Below are 19,546 nucleotides of genomic sequence, written 5' to 3' on the forward strand. Positions count from 1 at the left end.
GCTCTTGCCACCGGGGCTTGCCAGCTTTACCTTCAGCCTTGTGCATCTCTGGGCATCCATCTTCCAAGCTGCAGCCTTGCTTCCAAGCATACATTTCTCCCTTGTCTGGATCTGGTACAACCTTGGTTTCTTGGTCCTCCACCCTTCCTTGTCCAGATAGGGGTGGGTGGCTCCCCTCCTCACCCTGAGGATGTGCATCACCCCCTGGCCTGGCAGCTCACATCTCAAATTTCTCAATAACCAAGGTGTTTGGTGTCTTTCAACAGTTTGGCTTATCTGGGCCTGCCCAGGCTTTTAGCCAGCTCAAGGGAGAACAGCAAACAGGCCCAGCACAGGCCCTGGCCACATAGCAATGCAACCCCCAAGGCTGAACTAGTTCTTCTGTGTGATAGCACACGGGAAGCAACTCCTGTGAGGAGGAAGCTAAGGCAAAGAGGATGAGGTGAGGCACATCAGCCCAGACAAGGAGACACAGTATTGAAAGGACTATCACTTGATGCACTAGGTGCAGCTCAAGAAGGACAGTGCACTACTTCAGAGCTTGCTTGCTGCTGAGAGAAGGACAGCCAGGGCTCAATGAAATTTAACAAAATTTACTGCAATAGCCACTCCCACCATTCAGTTAATTTGGACTGGTTTTCCTGCTTGGCCCTATGTAGACAAGGCCCACGCTGGAGCAGCACAGCAGAAACACGTGCAGCAAACCTGAGAAAGGAGGACTGCTTTCAGGCAGCATCTCCTCTTTGGAACCAGGGTCTCGGAGAGGGTCTGCAGGGCTCAGTGCTCCTGGATGAAGCTGCTGCAACTCTGTTTTCCCCAAAAGGTAGTCATTAATGTGCCGAGCGAGCTGGTGGTGGAGGGCTAACCCAACCACTGAAACCACAACAGTTGAGGCTATGACGATTTGGGGAAATACCTGCTGATTGGAGGGGCAACACATCAGGGACCTGCCTGGAGAAGCCTGGAGGATGAGGGCAGGGAGAGCCCAGCTGGGCAGCACAGTGCAGCAGTGGGTTTGAAAATGCTGGGGCTGGGGCTGGGCCCTTGGCAGAGGGTGACAGAGAGAGAGACCATATAATTCAGCCCAGCCAGGGCATAGCCTCACCCCACGGACGAGGCTGGGAGGGTGAGAACCTACAAGGCTGGGCTATCTCCCAGTGCTGGATCCAGCCCATTCTTGCAGGGTTTAAGCCCTCTTAAACACTCTGCCATGTTGTCTCCCTCATTGCCCCTCTATGCTGGGCTCCCGGTATGGGCTGGGTGCGTTTGACCTCATTTCCAACTTGCATCCTGCCGGTACCGCCCTCACTGGGTGCTCCCCAGGGCAGGGCAGAGGCAAAGAAGCAACAGCCATGCTCTGACATCCCCTCCTTCTAGCCAGGCAGGGCCTGCATTCCCAACACAAATCTTTCCAGCAATAGAAATGAAGATGAGATCCCTGCCACGTGTAACCTGGGATAAAACACATGCTGCCCCACGAGAACAGCACCCTAGAAAGGCGGCAGGGGGCCCCACCGACCACAGCAGAGCCACAGGAGAAGCTGTGCTGCAACAGCGAGACCCCAGCACCCACATGTCTGCCCAGGCATTTCCGATGGCTGCTGGGGAATGTGCCCAGATCCCATGGTGATGGGCAGCGCTGGAAACCTTCATTGGCTGCATACAGCCTGCACCACAGTGCTGATTTGGGTGGGTAGGACCTGTGCCCAGAGCACAGAACAGAGACTAAGTGGACAGTGTCTGAAAACCTATCTTGTCTTTTCTTTCTTTTTCTTCTTCTTTTTTTTTTTTTAGTACAAGGTAAAACCTTTATTACAACTTTTTGTTCATAGGTATACAACATCTGAAAGACAGATATGGGGAAAAAAGGTAATATTGTTATAAAATGTCACATTTATTGCTACATTACTGTTATATACAGGACAGTTCTCAAAATCTACTTTAAAAAAGTTAGGATTATTTAAAAATTCCAAATAATCCAGCCAGCTGTTTTGACACTTGTATAAAATTATTTAAAAAAATGAAAACAATTCATATCTTGAGGCACTCAGAAACACAATTTTATCCCCCAATTGTGATTCATTTCAAAGAACAATGCATTTCCCCACCCCCAAATACTTTATTTTTTTTTTTTTTGCTGGGTTAGGCATATATATATATATATTTACTATATATATAGTTCAAAACTATAATGTGTATCTGATTTAAGAACAAGGATTTCAGCCACTTAAGTACATCTGGATTTACAGGTAGGCAGCATAAACATCAAAAGCAAGGACCATTTTTTTAAAGGCCAAAAAACAAAACCAAAACCAAAAACTTTCTACGGGGTTAAAAATAAACAACTTCCGCAGGCATCTCCCATCTGCTCTCCCACCCCCCTCCTACAAAAATATATAGAAAAGAGCAACCCAGTAACGCTTCGTTTCCCCAACGAGCTGGAGCCCTCCATAGAAAAGGTCCAAGCGTGTGGTTGGGGTCACCCCTGCTCCACTTCACCAGGCGCGTCTTTCTCATCTCCCGGCAAATTAACCACCACTGGCAGGAGGGCGCACAGCTTCCTACAGCTCCTTCCCTCCCCGAGAGGCCCCATGTTACAAGGTTTGCTCAAAAGCTGGTGGGTTTCAAGTGATTTGGGAAGACGTGGCACCGGCAAGGGGGAACCGCGGTGTCCCCAGCTCGCTGCTGCAGGAGCTGCTGCGGGGAGCTCCACGGCTCCCCAGGCACAGCCCAGGGATGCAGGGCACAGGGATGCTCTTCGGCAAAAGGCCTTGGTACCCGGGACACCCCATTTTGAAGCAAAACCCCCTTATGCTCTCCTGTACTGGACCCCACAGCTGCACTGTGCCAAGACGTAACACGGTGTGAGTTTTATTCCCTCTCCTTCCAATGCGGTGGGTGCTTGGCTGGACCAGGGTGGGTATTGCAAGACCCGAGGAGCAAGAGGCATACAAAAGCAGAGGAACAGAAATACCGCCATGGAGACCCATGGTAGGGCTGCCTCTTGCCCCCGAGGGCAGGATGCAAGATGAACACAGAAGTTTTGGCAGAAATGACACCTGCAGCTTGCACCGCCCTCCTAACCAAAGAGCACCTCCATGCTCGTCTCGTGCAGGAGTCCCACAGGCAAAGGCACTGCAGCTGCCAGCTCTCCAGAAGGGGTGAATTGCCCTGAAGATCAAACGCTCTGCACAGAGCACCAGGTCCCCCACACCTGCCTCAAGGGCAGCAAGGCAGGGAGAGGCAGCCATGCTGCAGGACTGACCTGCAGCATCCACCTCCCAGATCCTCCCGCCTCCGCCCCAGCGGATGGGCAGCTAGTGGCATGGCTCTGCCCCACTGCAAAGAAATCCACGGAGGCCGTGCATGAAGGGAAATAGCTTGGAGGTGCTGGCTGGAGAGATTGGGGAGCGCAGGAGGGAGGAAAACACAACTTCAGGCTTGAGGCAGTTGAAGATCAGCCAAGCCAAGCCAGGCATTAATACAGCAGTCCGTAGAGCCAGGCAGCAGCAAGGCGGGACGCAGCTTCTGCATTCAGCGGTACTGGGGGATATGGTGCAAGATGAAGGACGCTGGTAGTGAGCCACCAAGCATTGAGCAGAAGGCACAGGAGGGTGAAGGGTGCACAGAGGAGCCCTGGGACCAGGCCTTGCCCCCTCCAATTCAGTGCTCGGCTCCTGCAGCGTGAGTTGGAAGGGGTGTTCCTGCAGTCTCACCCCTCATTTACACCTCCCACCCCCCCAGCTTCAGGGCACAGGTCTTGAAATGCTTTTGGAGCTGCTAGAAATGAAGCCAGACCTTGAGAGCAGGAGGGAGCGGGAACTCTGGCAGTAATGGACCAGAGCAGAAAGAATGGGCTGGGATGGGACCTGGAGAGCCCTGGGGGAGAGGAGAGGGGGTTGCATAGGATTTAACAGGGCAAAGACCTTGTGCAAGCTTGTGGTATAGAAAACAGGTCTTGCTATTGCTGGTGTCAAGCAGGAACAGGGGAATCTAGTGGCCACGGCTTGCTCCAGGCTAGCCAGCACTGCACCTCTGGGGCTGATGGCTTGTCCTGGCCCAACTCCAGTACTAGCTTTGCTTCACCTCCCCATTCTCAGCTCCTTTCTAAAACCCCAGGCCAGGGGCTTGCTGAAAGTGGAGCTAGCCCAGAGTCACAAGCACAGCACACAGCCGCGCCTGCAAGAGGACCATGGACTCCACTGGCACTGAAGATGGCAGCCTCCTCATGGGAGCAAAGCTCAGGGATGCAGGGGATTGGGGGGTTTCAAAAGCCTCCTGTTTCTCAAGGCCACCCTCACCTGCCGAGGGGGAGGATGCGCTGAATCGTCCAGCAAGGGCCCAGGGCCCAAAGGCTCTGCTGGCTTTAGCAGATACACACATGAGACGCAAAGGACCTTTGAGAGTGGTTTCTGCACTGAACCTGAAATTGCAGACTCCTGGGGAAATCCCAGTCTGATTCTGTCCTTCCTGTTCAATCGCTACTGGGCAGCAAGTGCAATACCTCTAGGAAACCGGCTCATCACTGACACATGGGCTAGGGGAAAAAGCCATTCACTGAAGTCACAGCTGGGGAGGTTTCACATCACACTTCTGCATTTCTCTGCTGGAGAGGGCAAAAACCCCAATTGCAAAGCAGCCAGACCCTTAGCCCTGAAGTGATGGCACACAGGGAAGGGGCAGCAAGCTGACCCCACCACATGGGGCTGGCATGGACCTGCTCCCAACAGCCAGATGCGGGATCTTGGGGTGCCCAGCTAACTCGACTGCCCCGATACCTGCAAACCATCTGCCCAGGCACTGCTGATCCCCTTGCTCCCCGGCTGGAGCTCAGTGCAGACAAGAGGGGCACAGACTGGGATTCAGATGTCCCGGGTCCTGTCCCTCCTGCCAACAAACCTCTGTAGGATACCAGTGCAAGCTTTAAAAGCAGGGGAGCAGAGAGCCCGAGGAAATGTTGGCAAAGAGATGGAGCTGAACTCAAGCCAGGCAGTTGCTTGGCTGTGAGTAGGTCTGACTGGCAGGTCACAGGCAGGGGAGTGACTGCCAAACCAGGGGTTAGCTGGAATTTTGCTCCCCAGGGTGTGCTGGCAGCGGCTGCGGGGTTGCGAGCAGGAGCAGGCAGACTGCCACTGCCTCCCGTTGATGCCGAGTGCCGTCAGTACGAGACCATAAAGGTGCAGTCTCTGGGAGACTGCAGCTGTTTTGCTCTGGGGCGAAAGCAGGTGAAGAGGGAGAAAGAACAAAAATCTGCAATTTTTACTGTTAATAAACTGGATTCCAGACACTCCCCAGCACCTGGTGGCATGCACAGCTCTCAGGCAGGATGTGCAGGTAGGCAGGGGGCTGCTTGAGGGGGAGGAAAGAGGAGATCCCTTGGGCTAGGGACCCACGGACTGCACCCCAGTGGCCGGCCGTGCCACATAAGAAGTGTCGCATTGCAGCTGTATGCCTGAGACCCCAGTTCTCCTGTTTGACCGCAATACAGCTCAGCTACTGCAGCCTGAGAAAAGAGAAACTAGAAAATGCACACGGGGGAAGGCAGCCTCTCCCGATTCCCTATCTGACAAAGGAAGCTCTGTGGGGGCTGTGTGGCCCCCAACGATGAGGTGCATGCAGCCCAGGAGAACCCATGCATGCAAGGCTGAGAGAGGAAGCAGAAAACTGAATGCCACCCTGCAGCATGTCACCCATCCGCAACACCTCTCTTTGCAGGACCACTGGCATGAGGGACGTGCAGACAGGCAGAGAAGCAAGTTTGGGGAGAAAAGTGATCTGTAAGATCGCACAGTTGAATGCCAGCAGAGCTGTGGGCTGGGGAGGGTGCAGACCCTGGCCCTCTTTGACCGTGACGCCTAAAGACGAGACTTCATTGCAACAGGCCGCTATTTCAGGGCTAGCCTGGTGGTATTTTGGGCACAGCACTTGACAGCGCTCATTTTTAGAAAAGCCACTTTCCCTGGCAGGTTACAGGCACCACGTTTACACTGAGCCAAACACACTGGCAAGCCAAAGTAGTTTTTCCTTGCTGCACTCCACAATTGCTCCCTATGCACCTGGAAAGCAGAGATGCCACTGAGGCTGCACTGGGCTGATGCAGGCAGCAAGCGCGACAGCACACAAAGCACCCTGTGCCATCCAGGCAGCTCCCAGGCACAGCACTACCAGTCCCTGACACTGCGCTTTCCTGCTGGAGGAACCAAGATCTCCTCCAAACCCTGGCACCAGGGGTCTATGCTCAACGACCTTCATCCAAGCCTTGCCAAGGAAGTTAGCTGGTTTTGCTGTCAAGAAAACAGCATCTCAACCGCCTCAATGCAGGTGAAAAGCTCCACCTCTGTTGCAATGCCTGGTAGTTTGGGGATGATGGGAAAGGCTCTGTCTCATCAGGAGTCCCCACTGGCCTGCAGAGCATCACTCAGGACTTGGAGGGGATGAAGGAGTTCAGCAAAATTTTGAACAAATCACAAATCTTCTCAAATTTCCAATTTTGTTGAGTTTCTGGATTTTTCTTGACTACAGTCTCTTTTCTTTAAATCCAGTTGTACATGACTGCCACCTCGAATTCTTGTTGCAAAATCAAAGTGTTGGGGAAGCACTTTTAAATTTTTTTTTGTACGGTTTCAAGCTTGCCAGGGCTGGGACATTGCTCTATCCCTCCCCGGTCCTGGGGCAGTGGCACTGAGCCAGCAAAAAACCCCGAGCAGCGAGTGCCCTGCCAGCCCCAGCACCGTCCTGCTGATGAGGCAGAAACACTTGCGGGATGAAGCAGCCTCTTACAGGCTACAGAAAGCAGTCAATGAGTCCCCAATTCCTACCCCAGAGCACGAATCGGGGTTGTCTGAGCATTTGGACCCGGCTGGGGGGTTACGGAGGCGCACTGCCCCCTCCCTGCATGTTTTACCATCTCCAAACTGAACTCGCTCCAGCATCTGAAGCACAACCCAACTCGGCAGGATGCTACAGGAAGACACGGCTTTTGCTGCAAGGGAGCTGCTCCACAGGGGCAAGGCTGTCACACATGGAGGAAAACCTCATCTGTCTCACGCTGCCCAGTGCTTAAGCAGGCAGAAGAACCCAAGGGAGGGAAGACTGTCATAACCTGACGAGCTAATTAGGCTGAAACACGTCTGTTGACACAGCCAGAAGAATGTGTATTCCTGGGCTGCAGGGACCACAGCCGCTGGCCTTTCCTGGCCTTCCCAGGGACAGCACTGGAGGCTGCTGTGGTCTCAGGTCTCACCATACAGAAGCAATGGTGGAAGCAGCGGGCTGTGGACAGGGAAAGCCAGGAGCACCCAAAAGCCTCAGAGCTATGGTTAGACCTTGCAGAGTCCCAGGGCAGTACCAGTGCCAGGGACAGCAGGGGAAGATGGTCCCATACTGCTCCGGCACTTTTAAGTGGCTCCTCTCTGAGATGCTACAGGGGCTGAGCCCATCATACGTGGGTGTAGGTGAGAGAGAAGCAATGTCCTGAGCATTTCCAGCAGGCTTTGCTGGAGCACAAAGCATAGCTATGAGCACAGAGGAGCACCAGGAGGTTATGCCAAAGCCTGGGTTTGCTAGGAAGTACCACAGGTCCTAATCCTGTTCGCCAGTCCTTGCCTTTCCCTGTGCCAAAGCAATAAATCTTCCCCAGAAGCACAGGCCAGAGAAGCAGAGGGGAGACGTGGACCCTGCTGCCAGGGGTCCTACTGTACTCGCTGACCCCATGTCCCCTCCAGGCCAGCACCCATGCCCTGTGAACTAACCTGCCTGACTGGGCTCTGCCAGGCAGATCTGGGCAGCAGCTGGCCCCAGTCCGAGAGCATTACAGACACTGCTGAGATGGGATTTAACATCGTGCTGGAGAATTGACCCCGTCTGCCTGCAGAGCTGGGAAGAACCGGGCACAAAATGTTTCAGAAGGGGAAGGAGAGGGAAGAAACAAGAATAAATTCCCAGTGGACGCTTTTCCATTGCCAGCTCCAGCACAGCTGCTGCAGCTCAGCACTGCCGAGCAGCTCTTCATTTGCTCCCGCACCTCCGGGGCACCCTGCCACACGGTGGGGCTGCTGCGGGTCTTCCTCCTCCTGAGCACACCGGAGCGGTCTGGAGTGACACTGGGGAGCCCTCGGAGCGAAGGAATCGTTGGCCCAGCTTGGCTGCTGAAGCATCTCACGCAGAATGGGTGCTTGCTGCTCCCTTTCTTTCCAGCACAGAGAGAGGAGCCCACATGCAAGTGACAGAAGCTACTTTGCATCCCCATGGCAAGCTGGGCAGCATGCTGAGCCGAGTTTGCCTCCAAGGATGCTTTGGAGATATGACAGTGGGTGAAGGCAGGGTGTGAAACCACCCCTCTCCCCAAAGCCTGCAGCGTTTTGCACTTCCAATGTTGGTGGCTCCAGTGCGGGGAGAAGCTGCGTGGAGATGGGGATCTTGCTGCCGGTCGCAGCTTGCTGAGGGCTGGAGTGAGCGCACGTGCCGGGTTACTGCCTCACTCCCTGCCACCTTGGGCTCCACTGCCTGCCACCAGCGTCTGCGGGTCCATCTGCTGCAAGGTCACTGGGCACGGAGTCCCGGTGCTGCCTTTGCTCTGTCCACCTCTTTCCAGTCCTCCAGCTTTGTTCAGTTCGCCTTTGTTCAGCACTGCCCCTGGAAGCGCCTCTGACAGCGGGCGTTTGCTCGGACGTATGGGCAAGAGGTGCGTTCGTCCACCCTGGGGTTTCCTCTTGCATCCGTGTTGCTTCTTTGCTTACCTTGAAAGTGGCCTAGTCCCTTGGTTCTCTTCCACCCCCCAAAACCTGCTCTCTCCCGGCAGCTTGTCCTCCCCACCACGACGCTCCGGGACAGCCGTGGGGCACCTCCTCTCCCAGACGGGACTGCGGCCTCCGGGATCCTCCAGGAGTAAAAGCAAATCTTGCAGAGACCCTCGATGGACCTTGGTCAGCTCCCGGGAGGAGCGGGAGCACCGCTGAGGGATACTGCTGCAACTTGCTTTGCTGTTTAACTTCCTTTTCCCAAATCAGAAGTGGCCAAAGCAAAGAGATGGTGAATTCAGCACATGAGTGAGTTTGTTTTTTTATAATGGAAGGTACAAGCCAGGCAAGGAAGAACATCCCCTCGCTGTGGCTACATTCGCTTTTAGTGGCTTTCAGAGCCGAATCTGAGAATTCCTCTCTTTATATCCAGTCTCTCTTAATACAATTTTAATATTCTGGTTGATCCTAAAGATGCAACGTTAACTATAGAAACAGCAGCAGAAAAGCGTGGGGTACAAGACATTTTTTTTTATACAAAAAAAAATTCTTTTCGTTGCTTACAAAACATATGCAAAAGAAGCTAAAAAAACCAAAAGGCATTGCTATTTGTTCTACATAAAAAATCTCATAACTAATGTTCTTTTTTTTTAAAAAAGAAATATCAAGCTTAGGCACAATTTTGCTGCTGGCTGCTTGTGAACAAGCCAAGAGAACACGCCACCCCCTCCTAACTGAGTGATATGTATTGACTGTTCTGCACTTTATACTTAAGGCAATTTTTTTGTTTTCGCTTTGTTTTTGACAAAGTGTTTTTTCCACCCCTTACGTCATGCTAGGATCCGTCCACGTGTGTCAGTATTAGCAGTACTAAAGTTTATGGTTCGAGAAGGTTGCAGGTCACACCAACGGTTTTCTTCCTACAGATCTCTGTATCCAGAGGAACAAAAAGATCTACAAATAAAAAAAACAAAAGCCTGAAGTGAGAGAAACCCAAATGAGAATAAAACGCTGCTCCTTGCGTGGGGGGGCTGCAAGCACCCCTACCACAGCCTCGTCTCCGCAGGAGAAGTCAGCCCCAAGGGCTCCATGTGGCCGCAGCGGAGCTGAGACATGAGCTTGCTATTCTGCCAAGACACTGGCTGTGCCTTTTTTTTTCAGGGCAGCCCCAGGCACCCACCGGCGCAGGGGACGTCGTGGGACCACGGCCCCTCCATGCGCTCTGGGGCATGTGGGGGCTACGGGCTGAGGCATTGCAGCCCTGCACAGGGGAGCCTCGCTGATGGGGTCAGCCTCTGACCCACCGCTCCTGGATCTGCTCAATCCCCCACCGACATCCCTGAACCATTTGGCCAAACAGGCTCAGCTACTCCTGGCCAAGCACAGGGTTCCCTTAAAAATGGGGACTGCCCAGCAGAGCCCGTGCCTGCCGTGGTCTCGCTGGGGAAATTTCACCTTCTGTGTCTTTCTTGGCATTTCTGGGACCTGCTCATTCCCTCCCACGGGGCCACCAGGCAAAGGAGTTGCTGGTTTCCAGTAGCCAACTGGGGCAGGGCTGGGAGGTGCAGAGCAGAGCTGAACTTGCTTGGGGTGGTGAGAGCACCAAAATCCTCTGTCCCGGCTATGGGGCTGCACCTCTCCTGCAGGGCAGAGGCTTTGGGTGTCCATGGAGGATCAAACAACATGCATGTGCAAGTCATTTACTTAAGGTAAAATTAAGAAGGACATTGGCTGGTGCCGAACGCATGGGGCTGAGCAGCCAAAGCAGAGCAGTGCGCGTCGGCTATGGGTTGGACCCGCAGCGGGGTGCTGGGATCACAGGGCGGGGGACGATACCTTTACATGTGTCCAACAGGGTTGTGACCATCTCCTAGACCAGGATGTGAAGCTGAAAGTGTCATCTGGGGATCTCCTACTACTCCGGACACTTTCTCCTCTTCCCGACGCTTCAAGCAGGCTGCTTTAGGGTTCAGATTGCGCTCTATGCCAAAAACAGCAAGGGAAGGAGGGAAGCAACCTCAGTTTGGGCAAACAGCATCACGCACGGCAGCAGCATCCGAAAGAGAGAGCGAGGGCAGAGTCCCAGGACAGACACGTGGGACCATGCGAGGAAACAACCTCAGTGCAAGCTGCTCTTTGCCTGCCGCTCCTTGCAGTGGCTGCAGTAACTTGGCCGGACCCCTGCTAGAGCAAAACCCCATGCCCAGCTGAAACACCATGCCAATTTAAACATGTGCTTGCTTCCAGAAAACCCCAAGTGCTTCAGCCAGCTCTGAGAGTTGAGGACTGAGTTTTCCAAAGCTGCTTAATGGGATCCAGGTGCCAAATTCCCATTAAGCATGAGGGGAGATGGACAGAGTGGCCTCGAATCCACCCTGGACCGAGGCTTTGGAAATCTCAGCCTGCCGCGTGGTGCACCCGAGAGTGCTGCTGGCGATGCAAACACACAACCTCGCACCGAAAGCAGGAGTCACAACAGAGATGCACGCGCACGCAGAGATGTGGGGGGAGAGAAAGGCCCCGAAAGGCACCTGCCAGCTGTTACCATACCTCGTACTTGCTGCTCCAGGCCCAGAATGACCTGCACCGCTTGCTGTAGGATGATCAGTTTGGTCTGTGCTTTGTCCGTTTTTAAGTGCATCTGACACATGCGTCCCAGTTCTTTAAAGGCCTCGTTAATGTCCCGTACACGCACCCTTTCCCTGGCGTTATTGGCCATTCTCCTCTCCCGGTCCCTCAGATCTTTGTCCTCCAGTGACAAGGCCTCGTCTGTACTGCTGGGTTCATAGCACCACAGGGATTAGTCAGGGGGGTGGTACCAAGGGGGGGGGCTATACGTTGCCGTGCTGGTAGTGCTTCTGGTGTCCACTGGAAATGGCTCAAACAGCCTCACTTTGCAAAGCCAATTCGTCTCGGGCGCTTCCTGGAGCAGCCCGGGCTATTCGGGCTGCACGTTGCCTCTGCGAGCCACGGGAAGGTGCTGCCAGCACGGAGCTGGGCTCCCACGGGGCTGGAGGGTGCTGCCGGGGGTGAGGGCGGGCAGTGGATGCAGTATCGACAGCGACACCTTCTCCCCTCTGCAAAATTTTGCCCTCCTGTTAATTTTCGGCTGAAAACTAGAAGTTCAAGGGGGGGCGTGTCTCAGCCAAAAGCATCATTTTCATCCCTCAAGGAAAGACTTTTTGGCAGAAAGCAAATCCCTCTTTGTAAGATTTCCTTAAAAAATTCCATCTGCAGCAAAATCCTACCAGTGAAGGCGTTTCGGGCAGCCGTGCCACAGCAGCGTGATGCAGTCTGGCCCGGCACCCTCTTACGGGTGGGGGACAGCACCGAGGGCAGGAGCCGAGTGCCCTGGCTGCTGCTGAGGGTCGGTCTTGGATGCAGACACTGAATCCAGGTCTTTCAATACAGCCAAAATCACTCTGGAAGGGGGTGATTTTTTCTTCCAGGCACGGTCAGGAGCTTTGGGAGAGCCTCCACCGCTGGCAGCACCCCAGGGGTGCCCAAAACAGGCAGGGACAGGGGGGAAGGCAGAGTCGTGCTGGCAGCATCTTAAATTGTGGCCTCGCCTGCAGCCCATCCCCTCCCAACCCCCAATTTACTGTACAGACGACCTTCTCCCCCAGAGCAAAAATTCTTGCAGGAAAGACACCTATCTGAAGAGGGTCCTTGGGTGAGACCTGGCACTGGAAGGACTGTGGCCTTCGGCTCCAGGGGAGCCATGCGGGGATAAGCCTTCACCAAAGAGGGGCCGCAGAGTCAGAGCCTTCCCGGGTGCATTGCAGGGTCTGGAGAGCCTCCAGATGTGCCCAACTGTGTGGAGGGGGAGCAACAGCTCTGCAGGCAAGTGTTTGCCTGTGTGAGACAGAGGGTTGCCCACTGTCGCTGCCTGCATCCTCTCCTTGCTGCCTTGTCCCTGCCCGTGTCCCCTCCTCACTGCCTCGGTGCCCCAGCCGACGCTGCCACCTTCTCTCCAGCACGTCCAGGATGGCTGGGGGGAGTGGAGTCACCAGCTACCCCGGCACCCAAGCCCACCCGTGGCAGGAACCCAGCTTGTTCCTCCAAGCACACACCGGCAGCCGCGGTTCCTGGCTGTTGGCTCTCCCCAGCAGGGAAGCAGCTCCAGCAGCGCCTTGCACGCCACAGCCGGGCAGGATGGAGCCGTCTCCCCGCCACCGGCGAGTGCTGCTGGCAGTTTGCACCACTCCGCGGGGTCCTCCGGGTTTTAAGGACGTGCGGTGCCTTGGCTGCCTTGTGCTCCACTCAAAAGGGGCACTGACCTCCCTGCCTGGCCCCCTGCAATGCCCCCCAATCTTCTCCTTTCCCTTCCTGTCTCGTTAGCTGCTGATGGCAGCAGGAGGATCGCGGCAGCCCTGGCTGGGCATGCGGGGACCCGACGGCCCCACTCCCACAGCAGCCCTGCAGGAGGGGATGTGGAGGTCGGCTTCTCTTCTGCAACGCAGCCCGAAGGCCAAACCCACCAGAGAAGGGACATCCTAGCTGCCTGCGCTAATGCCTGCTGATGGCAGCACGTGGGGCTCGGCTCGCTTCCCCGGCTGCGTCCAAGAAGGGTTTAAAAAGGGACAAGCGTGGGAGACCAAAGTGAACACGGTGCCAACTCTGTCTAGCCCCTGCCCCCCACCGCCCCTCGGCTCCTGCCTCGATCCGCAAGCAGCAAGTACAAGGTAGAGAGTGGGACCACCGAGAGGTCACGGCTGGGGACTGTCTGTAGGAGATCAGAAAGAACAGAACCAAAAAATAGGAACTCAAAATAAAAAAAATAAAAAGGAAGGGGAAATTAAAAAAGAGACAGGAAAAAATATACATGTTATGAAAGGCAAAAAATTACAAACTGAAGAGAGGCACAAAGGACTCCAACATCAATGCAACAGCAGAGGCCAGCAGAGAGGAGCACAGCCAGGCACAAACCACCGATGCGTGTTACAACAGCCTCTGCAGAGAGAAAGGGGGTTAACCTGCCACAGCACCCTGCGCATCAGGGCCGGGGAGTGGGAGCATGCACTGCGGGATGCAGGAACAAAGCAGCAAAGTCCTCCGGAGCAGGAAGCCAAGCCCTCCGCTTCCCCTCCCACCGGGACATGGCACCCGGGCAAGCACGGGTGGCCGAGATGGGCGCACACACATGTGGGAAGGGAGAGAAGGGAGCGAACGGAGTGAGTGTGCCCTGACAAGGGCGAGAGCCTGCAGCTCCAGACTCTGCTAGGGATGTGCAGTGCTCCCAGCTTGTATCAGAGACCAGTTTGTACAGGCAGTGAGGGCTGCTCAACCCTGGGCTCAGCATTTCCATCCCACTGCCCCTTGCATGGCTCCAGCGATCTCCAGGGGTTTGCCGGGTGCCCGCAATCCCAGGAGTGCAGTGGTGGGGACAGGAGCACAGAGCCCCATGCCAGGCAGGCAGGGAGGACAGGGCATCGCTCATTGCTGCTGCGGCTGCAGGCAGAGATGGGCTCTGTGCTTGGAGCAGCCCTTGGAGAGATGTCAGATCTGGGCCACCTCTGGGAGATTTGCTGGTTTTTTGTTTTTTTTTTCATTTTTGCTGGCCAAGCAGCTGAGCAAAACACCTGGCTGTGGAAAAGCAAGGACGGCGCAGGTGCCCCCTCAGGGACCAACATGCAGCACACGCAGTGGCAGTGGGGAACAAAAGAGAGAACAGCAGGGATGCAAAAAAAGGGGGGGGAAAAAAAAAGAAAAAAAAAAAAAAAGGACATCAAGAGCCTTGGGAACCCAAGGCCACAAGGGAGAGAGACAGTGCGAGGCACCACAGCACATGTCACAGGAGACAGACAGACAGACAGCCCCGTGCCGATCAGATACGTAAAATATCACCACTCCGGGACCCTCACTGACCTCTAACTTGTTGCTCCAGGTTCAGTATGACTGATACGGCCTGGTGTAGGATTAGCAGTTTGGTCTGCGGTTTTTCGCTGTTTAGGTGGAGTTGGCACATGCGTCCGAGCTCTTTAAAGGCCTCGTTGATGTCACGGACCCGCAGGCGCTCACGGGCATTATTGGCGACCCTCCTTTCTCTCTCTCTCTCGGCTTTTTGCTCTGGGGGAAGAAGATCGTCCTCCTCATCCTCATCTTGACTAATGGTTTAAAATAAGAACGAGACAGGGACATTCCTCGTGTGCACTCTCAGCACTGGTCAACTCACAGAAAAGAAACACACGTCGAGGCACCGAGACGCCAAGCCCCGCGCGTGGCCCCGTGAGCTGGAGCGCTGCGCCCCGCGTGCCCCCACCGGGACGTGCCGGCCCGGTGCCCTGCGCTCAGACACAGGGACACACAGTGACTTTGGAGAGAAGCAATTAGGGGTCTTCTTCTGCCTCTTTTGTTTGTTTTTTTAAACAACAAAGAAAGAAACCACAACAATGCGATTAAGGCCTGAGCTTGTTGCTGGGAGATGCAGGGTGGCCCGGAGAAGGTATGGGGGTCAACACTGGTGTCCCAAGCTGGCTTTTTGGGAAGACAGAGCTCTCTACCTCCAGGGCAGGAGGTGGCTGCAGTCTGGCAGGAGCGGGGCTGGCGCTGCCCCTCCGGGCAGCATCACCCTGGCGAGGTCTCCAAGCCGATGGTGAGGTTGCAGCACGTTGGAAGGACTCTACCTGATCTGCTGCCACATATCTGGCTGGATGTGACAGAGGATACAGGAGCCCAAAGCAGACAGCGGAGACAACCCAAAGCAGGGAGGAGGTCAAAACCTTCCCCACCCCTGGCCGAGGGGAGCCGAGCGCTCGGTCCTTTCTGTGCACGGCCACAAGCAACACCCCAAGCGACCACGCAGGCAGGTGCAGCTCGTGTGGATAAGGCGCAAGCCCTCTGCTTTATGAGCATGAGGAAGCCCTGTGGCCGCAGGGACGGGAGCCAGCAGGAGAGGGTGGCAGGGATCCTTCCCTGGCACGGCCCAAAGCGGCCAGCCATGGGGAAGCAGTGGGAGCCCAGGCTGTGCCCGCTTCTGTGTGAAGACACACAAGGCTCCCGCGGTGGACAGGGGCTGGCGGGTCTGCACCGCAGGACGACCCCCGGCCTCACCAGGCTGAGCCCAGCGGCCGGTGGGTCACCGCGGCCATACCCCAGCCCAGATGCCCCCAGCCTGGTTACGGAGTAAGTGAAGGGAGAGACCTGTTCAAAGAGCACCTTGTTCTGTTCCGGGAGGGTTTCAGCTCTTTCTTCTCCTCTTCTGAGTTATCTGCCACCGACGTGTTCTCTTCATCCTCCTTCTCTTCCCTCTTTATTTCGCTGGTTCCCGAGGAGACGCTGCTTCGCCCCAGCCCCCCTGACAAGCCTGCTGAGGAAGCAGAGCCACACATGGAGGTTGGAGGGGCCTGACCCACAACAGAGGGCTGGGGGGGTCCCAAGGCCCTGCTCCTGCTGCGCTACATCGCCAGCATGCGGCATCCCGGACTCATCCTGCATTGCCGGTCCGCAGCAAGAGGAGCTGGAGCCGTGCTGACTCTGCCCTGCCACCACTCCCCAGTTCTTCTCTCCCCACCTCCCAGCCCCTCCAGAATCAGAGCCCAACCTCCCCCAGTAGAGCAGGGCCCTTATGCACCCACAGCTGGCAGGAGGGACAGGAACATGTAGGTCAAACCTCTGGAAAAGGCTCAAGTAGAAACTGCCCTGCAGCTGCTGCAAGGAAGCACTGGCCTTGCAAGAGCACCCATCTTCCCCAAGGCTGCTGCTGCACAGGGCTGGACCTAATGGGTGACCCCAATCACCCCCACGGCAGGCGAGCCTCAAGCATGCACACGTGCAGAGCTGCCTTACCGCTGTATGTGTCTTGCTGCCTGTTGAGGTCAGGGAGTGAGCTGGGCTGTGACGGAAGTGTGACATGGTTGTGGAGCATGCTGGGGTTGCTGGACAACCCATCTTCGGGGTGACCTCCTCCCACCTACAGCAGAATAAGCAGAGCAAGCCTTGAGGGGGGGAAGTGTCACGGCCAGCGGGCATGGGCATAGTCACCCCGAGCACAGCCGTGGGGCTCCGCAGACCAGGCTGAGGCGCAACCGCGTGCCCTCCTCGCACACTCCCACCACCCAGAGCGTGGGCATGCAGGAGGGAAGAGCCAACCTGCTCCAGCACCAGCTCTCCTCCGGGGACCATGGCGGGGGCACTGCAGAAAGCAGCTCTGGGCCCTGCACATCAGCTGGACCAAGCAGAAAGCCCCCCTCAGTGCTGTCTCCCCCCGCTGTGGAAAAGCCTCTCTCTGCCTGGATGCGAGGCTGGCACACTGGAGAGGACACCCTGCCTGGGCTGCACGTGTCCTGTCTCCATCAAGCACCAACATCTCTGCCACCTCTTCAGTGCCACCAGAGCAAGGGACATCCCAGCAGCACGAACTTCGCTCTGAAGGGCCTGGACGCAAAGGGTGAGAGTCAGGCAGCCTTTCTGAGCCTGCACTATGCCGGCCAGGGATCAGCAGGACAGAGCCAGCCCTGCTGCAGACACTCTTGTTTCTGCAGCTGGCAGCAGTTTGCAACAGAGGACACACATGTGATTCATCACTTAGTAGTAGAGTCTGGGGACCTTGGAAGGGAAGCCCATCTAGTTCTCTAAAGAGACTGGAGACATGTTACTGTTTGCTGCAGCAGGCAACCAGCTCTGCCAAAAACGTGCTCCCGTGGTCACCAGCCTCTGGACAAGGGGGGACTCTGGTGACCCAGCAGGGGACCTGAGCATCCACATGCTCAGGGCACCCAGGATCTGTTGTGCTCGCTGGAGCCTGAATGAGCCATCACACATCAGCACTGCCCACGTGCACGGAAGGACACGGTACCTGCCTGAACAATTTGGAGCAGAGAAGTCCTGGTGATATATATACCTGCTCTCTATACCCGCAGTCCTGCCCTGCACCAGATCCCTCTCGTCCTTCTCCCTGCATCCCCCAAGGACAGCTTGAAGCTGTTTTGAGGGATTTCCATCCATGTTGCAGGGGAAGAAGAAGAACTTTCACCACCTCTGCCTGCCTCAAGAAGGGGCATAAGCGAACTGCATGTGGGGCTTGTGCCCAAGAGCCACCACTGTGCTGAGCACGGATCCAACACCCCCTGCATGAACAGGGCAAGCCACTGCCCTTTTGTGCACGTCACCCGTTCAAAGCTGTCAACAGCTGACCCAAGCTGGTCCACACTGAGCTATTCTCACACCAAAGGCAATGGCAATGTCCCTCTGGATGGCAGGGGACCCCGTGACGTGGGTCCCCGGCATGTCCCCGCCAGCTGCCACGATGCTTCCACACTTACCAGACTTGGGTGCCTGTTTCCCAGGGACATGACCGAGGCAGGGAAGGCCTGGCCCAGGCTGCCCACGGTGGCACTGTGGGCCGGCGCCGAGCCCAGGAGCCCATGCATGTCCCCGTGGTTGCTCGGCATGGCAGCTGTCTGGCCCACGGCGTGATTCCTCAGCACGTGGATGGCTTCATCCAACCTGTCTTCCATTTTGTTTTGCTTGAAGAACAGGACAGAGAAATATGTCCGTGTTAATGTGTGTGAAGCCAGCAACCCATTGCAGCTTTCTACGCTAAAGAACGGCTGGTGGCAATCGTGCACTCAGCCACCGCAAGGCAGGTATGGGGAGAAATAACCCCCTGATCCAGTCAGTGCCGTCTCCTAAAGGCACAAGGGGTCACACAAGCGGAACTGCTCAGGAAAGGGAGGCAGAAATCTGTTTGTTCGGCTGGGCCAGACCCACAGGGATGTACACGGGCCATTAACAGGGCGAGGGTGCAAAGCTGCTCCTCTGCCTGCAAGGCTCTGGGCTCCAGGAAGCAGTGCCCAACTCTGCTCAGCTGCTTCCAACCAAAATGTCCATCTACCAACTAACCATCTTCCTTCAGGCCCCAGACGTTTAGGGGACAGGACTTTACCCAAAAGTCCTTTACCGTTAGGCGCACAAGGGATGGAAGAGAAAAGAAGGCAGATCTTTCGGCGACACTTACTAAAGTGTGGAGGCTCCCTTCGTAGCTGGGAGATAAGGCACCCTGTCCGCTCGCTCGAGACCACTGGGATGTGCCTGCAAACAAACGGGGAGAGCTTGGGACCGGGCATGGCTGCCACTAGATGGGGCTGGAAGCTGGGCCACCACGGCACCGCACGGCACTGTGGGCTCGCCTCTGCTCTGCCTCAGCAGGAAACTGAGCTCAGGCCTTCAGACTTCGAGAGGTTTTTAAATTTATATCATCTCAGTGAGCTGGCAGCCAGCACACACGCTGTGCTCGCTCCGAGCCCACGGCAGCAGCAGGCTGGTGGGTGTACGTTGCTCTGCTCCCCGGGCGCTGAGAAGCCTCAGCGCCAGCTTTGCTGGGCAGAAACGAGACCTCTCTCACCAGACACGAGCAAAAGCAAAGACAGGCTTTCATCAGGCGCTGAAAAGGGTTTTTAAATAGTTGGCTGCTTCCCAGTTCCCACTGCGCTCCTCCCACGGGAGACAAAACCAGGGACACAAACTCTCCCAGCCTCTCCAAGATGGGAGGCTCAGACGCAGGGTCTGTCTGAAGGGCAGGACTGACACTTTAACTCAAGCATGTGGCGGTGCTACCATGTGGGCCAGGCTCACACCTCCAGCAAAGCCGCCTGATAAAACTCCTATGCAGAGGCAAAGCCAGGCACAGGCAGAGCCATCGTCCTCACACATGTGGCGTTCGCCGCACCCAGGTGCTGCTCGGCTCCAAATGGGGGAAGAGCTATAACCAATTAAAGCAGACAGACATGCAACTTCACAGGAGACATTTAGAAAGTATCTTCAAGTTTGCTTGTCCTTCCTCTTCACTCTCCTGCTTTTAAAAATAA

General features: G+C 55.8%; 1 protein-coding gene across 27 annotated transcripts in view; it reads right to left on the bottom strand.

The window, feature by feature from the left end:
* Positions 1 to 1,873: 1,873 nt before the first annotated feature.
* Positions 1,874 to 19,546, bottom strand: part of TCF3 (transcription factor 3) — an 81,617-nt gene continuing 63,944 nt past the window's right edge. For 8 of the 27 annotated variants that reach the window (XM_069790086.1, XM_069790085.1, XM_069790105.1 and 5 more), the window contains 7 exons: positions 18,697 to 18,770; positions 18,002 to 18,205; positions 16,527 to 16,650; positions 15,882 to 16,047; positions 14,607 to 14,845; positions 10,575 to 10,719; positions 1,874 to 9,692 (listed from right to left, as the gene is read on the bottom strand). In XM_069790086.1, the coding sequence (XP_069646187.1) occupies positions 10,577 to 10,719; positions 14,607 to 14,845; positions 15,882 to 16,047; positions 16,527 to 16,650; positions 18,002 to 18,205; positions 18,697 to 18,770 (950 nt within the window). In that variant the 3' untranslated portion in view covers positions 1,874 to 9,692; positions 10,575 to 10,576. Of the gene's footprint in view, positions 9,693 to 10,574; positions 10,720 to 11,288; positions 11,516 to 14,606; positions 14,846 to 15,881; positions 16,048 to 16,526; positions 16,651 to 18,001; positions 18,206 to 18,696; positions 18,771 to 19,546 lie in introns of all 27 variants that reach the window. The other 19 variants (XM_069790108.1, XM_069790090.1, XM_069790087.1 and 16 more) reach the window with 11 other exon arrangements.

Source organism: Haliaeetus albicilla, chromosome 8, assembly GCF_947461875.1.
Source record: "Haliaeetus albicilla chromosome 8, bHalAlb1.1, whole genome shotgun sequence".
In the NCBI taxonomy this organism is placed as follows: domain Eukaryota; kingdom Metazoa; phylum Chordata; class Aves; order Accipitriformes; family Accipitridae; genus Haliaeetus; species Haliaeetus albicilla.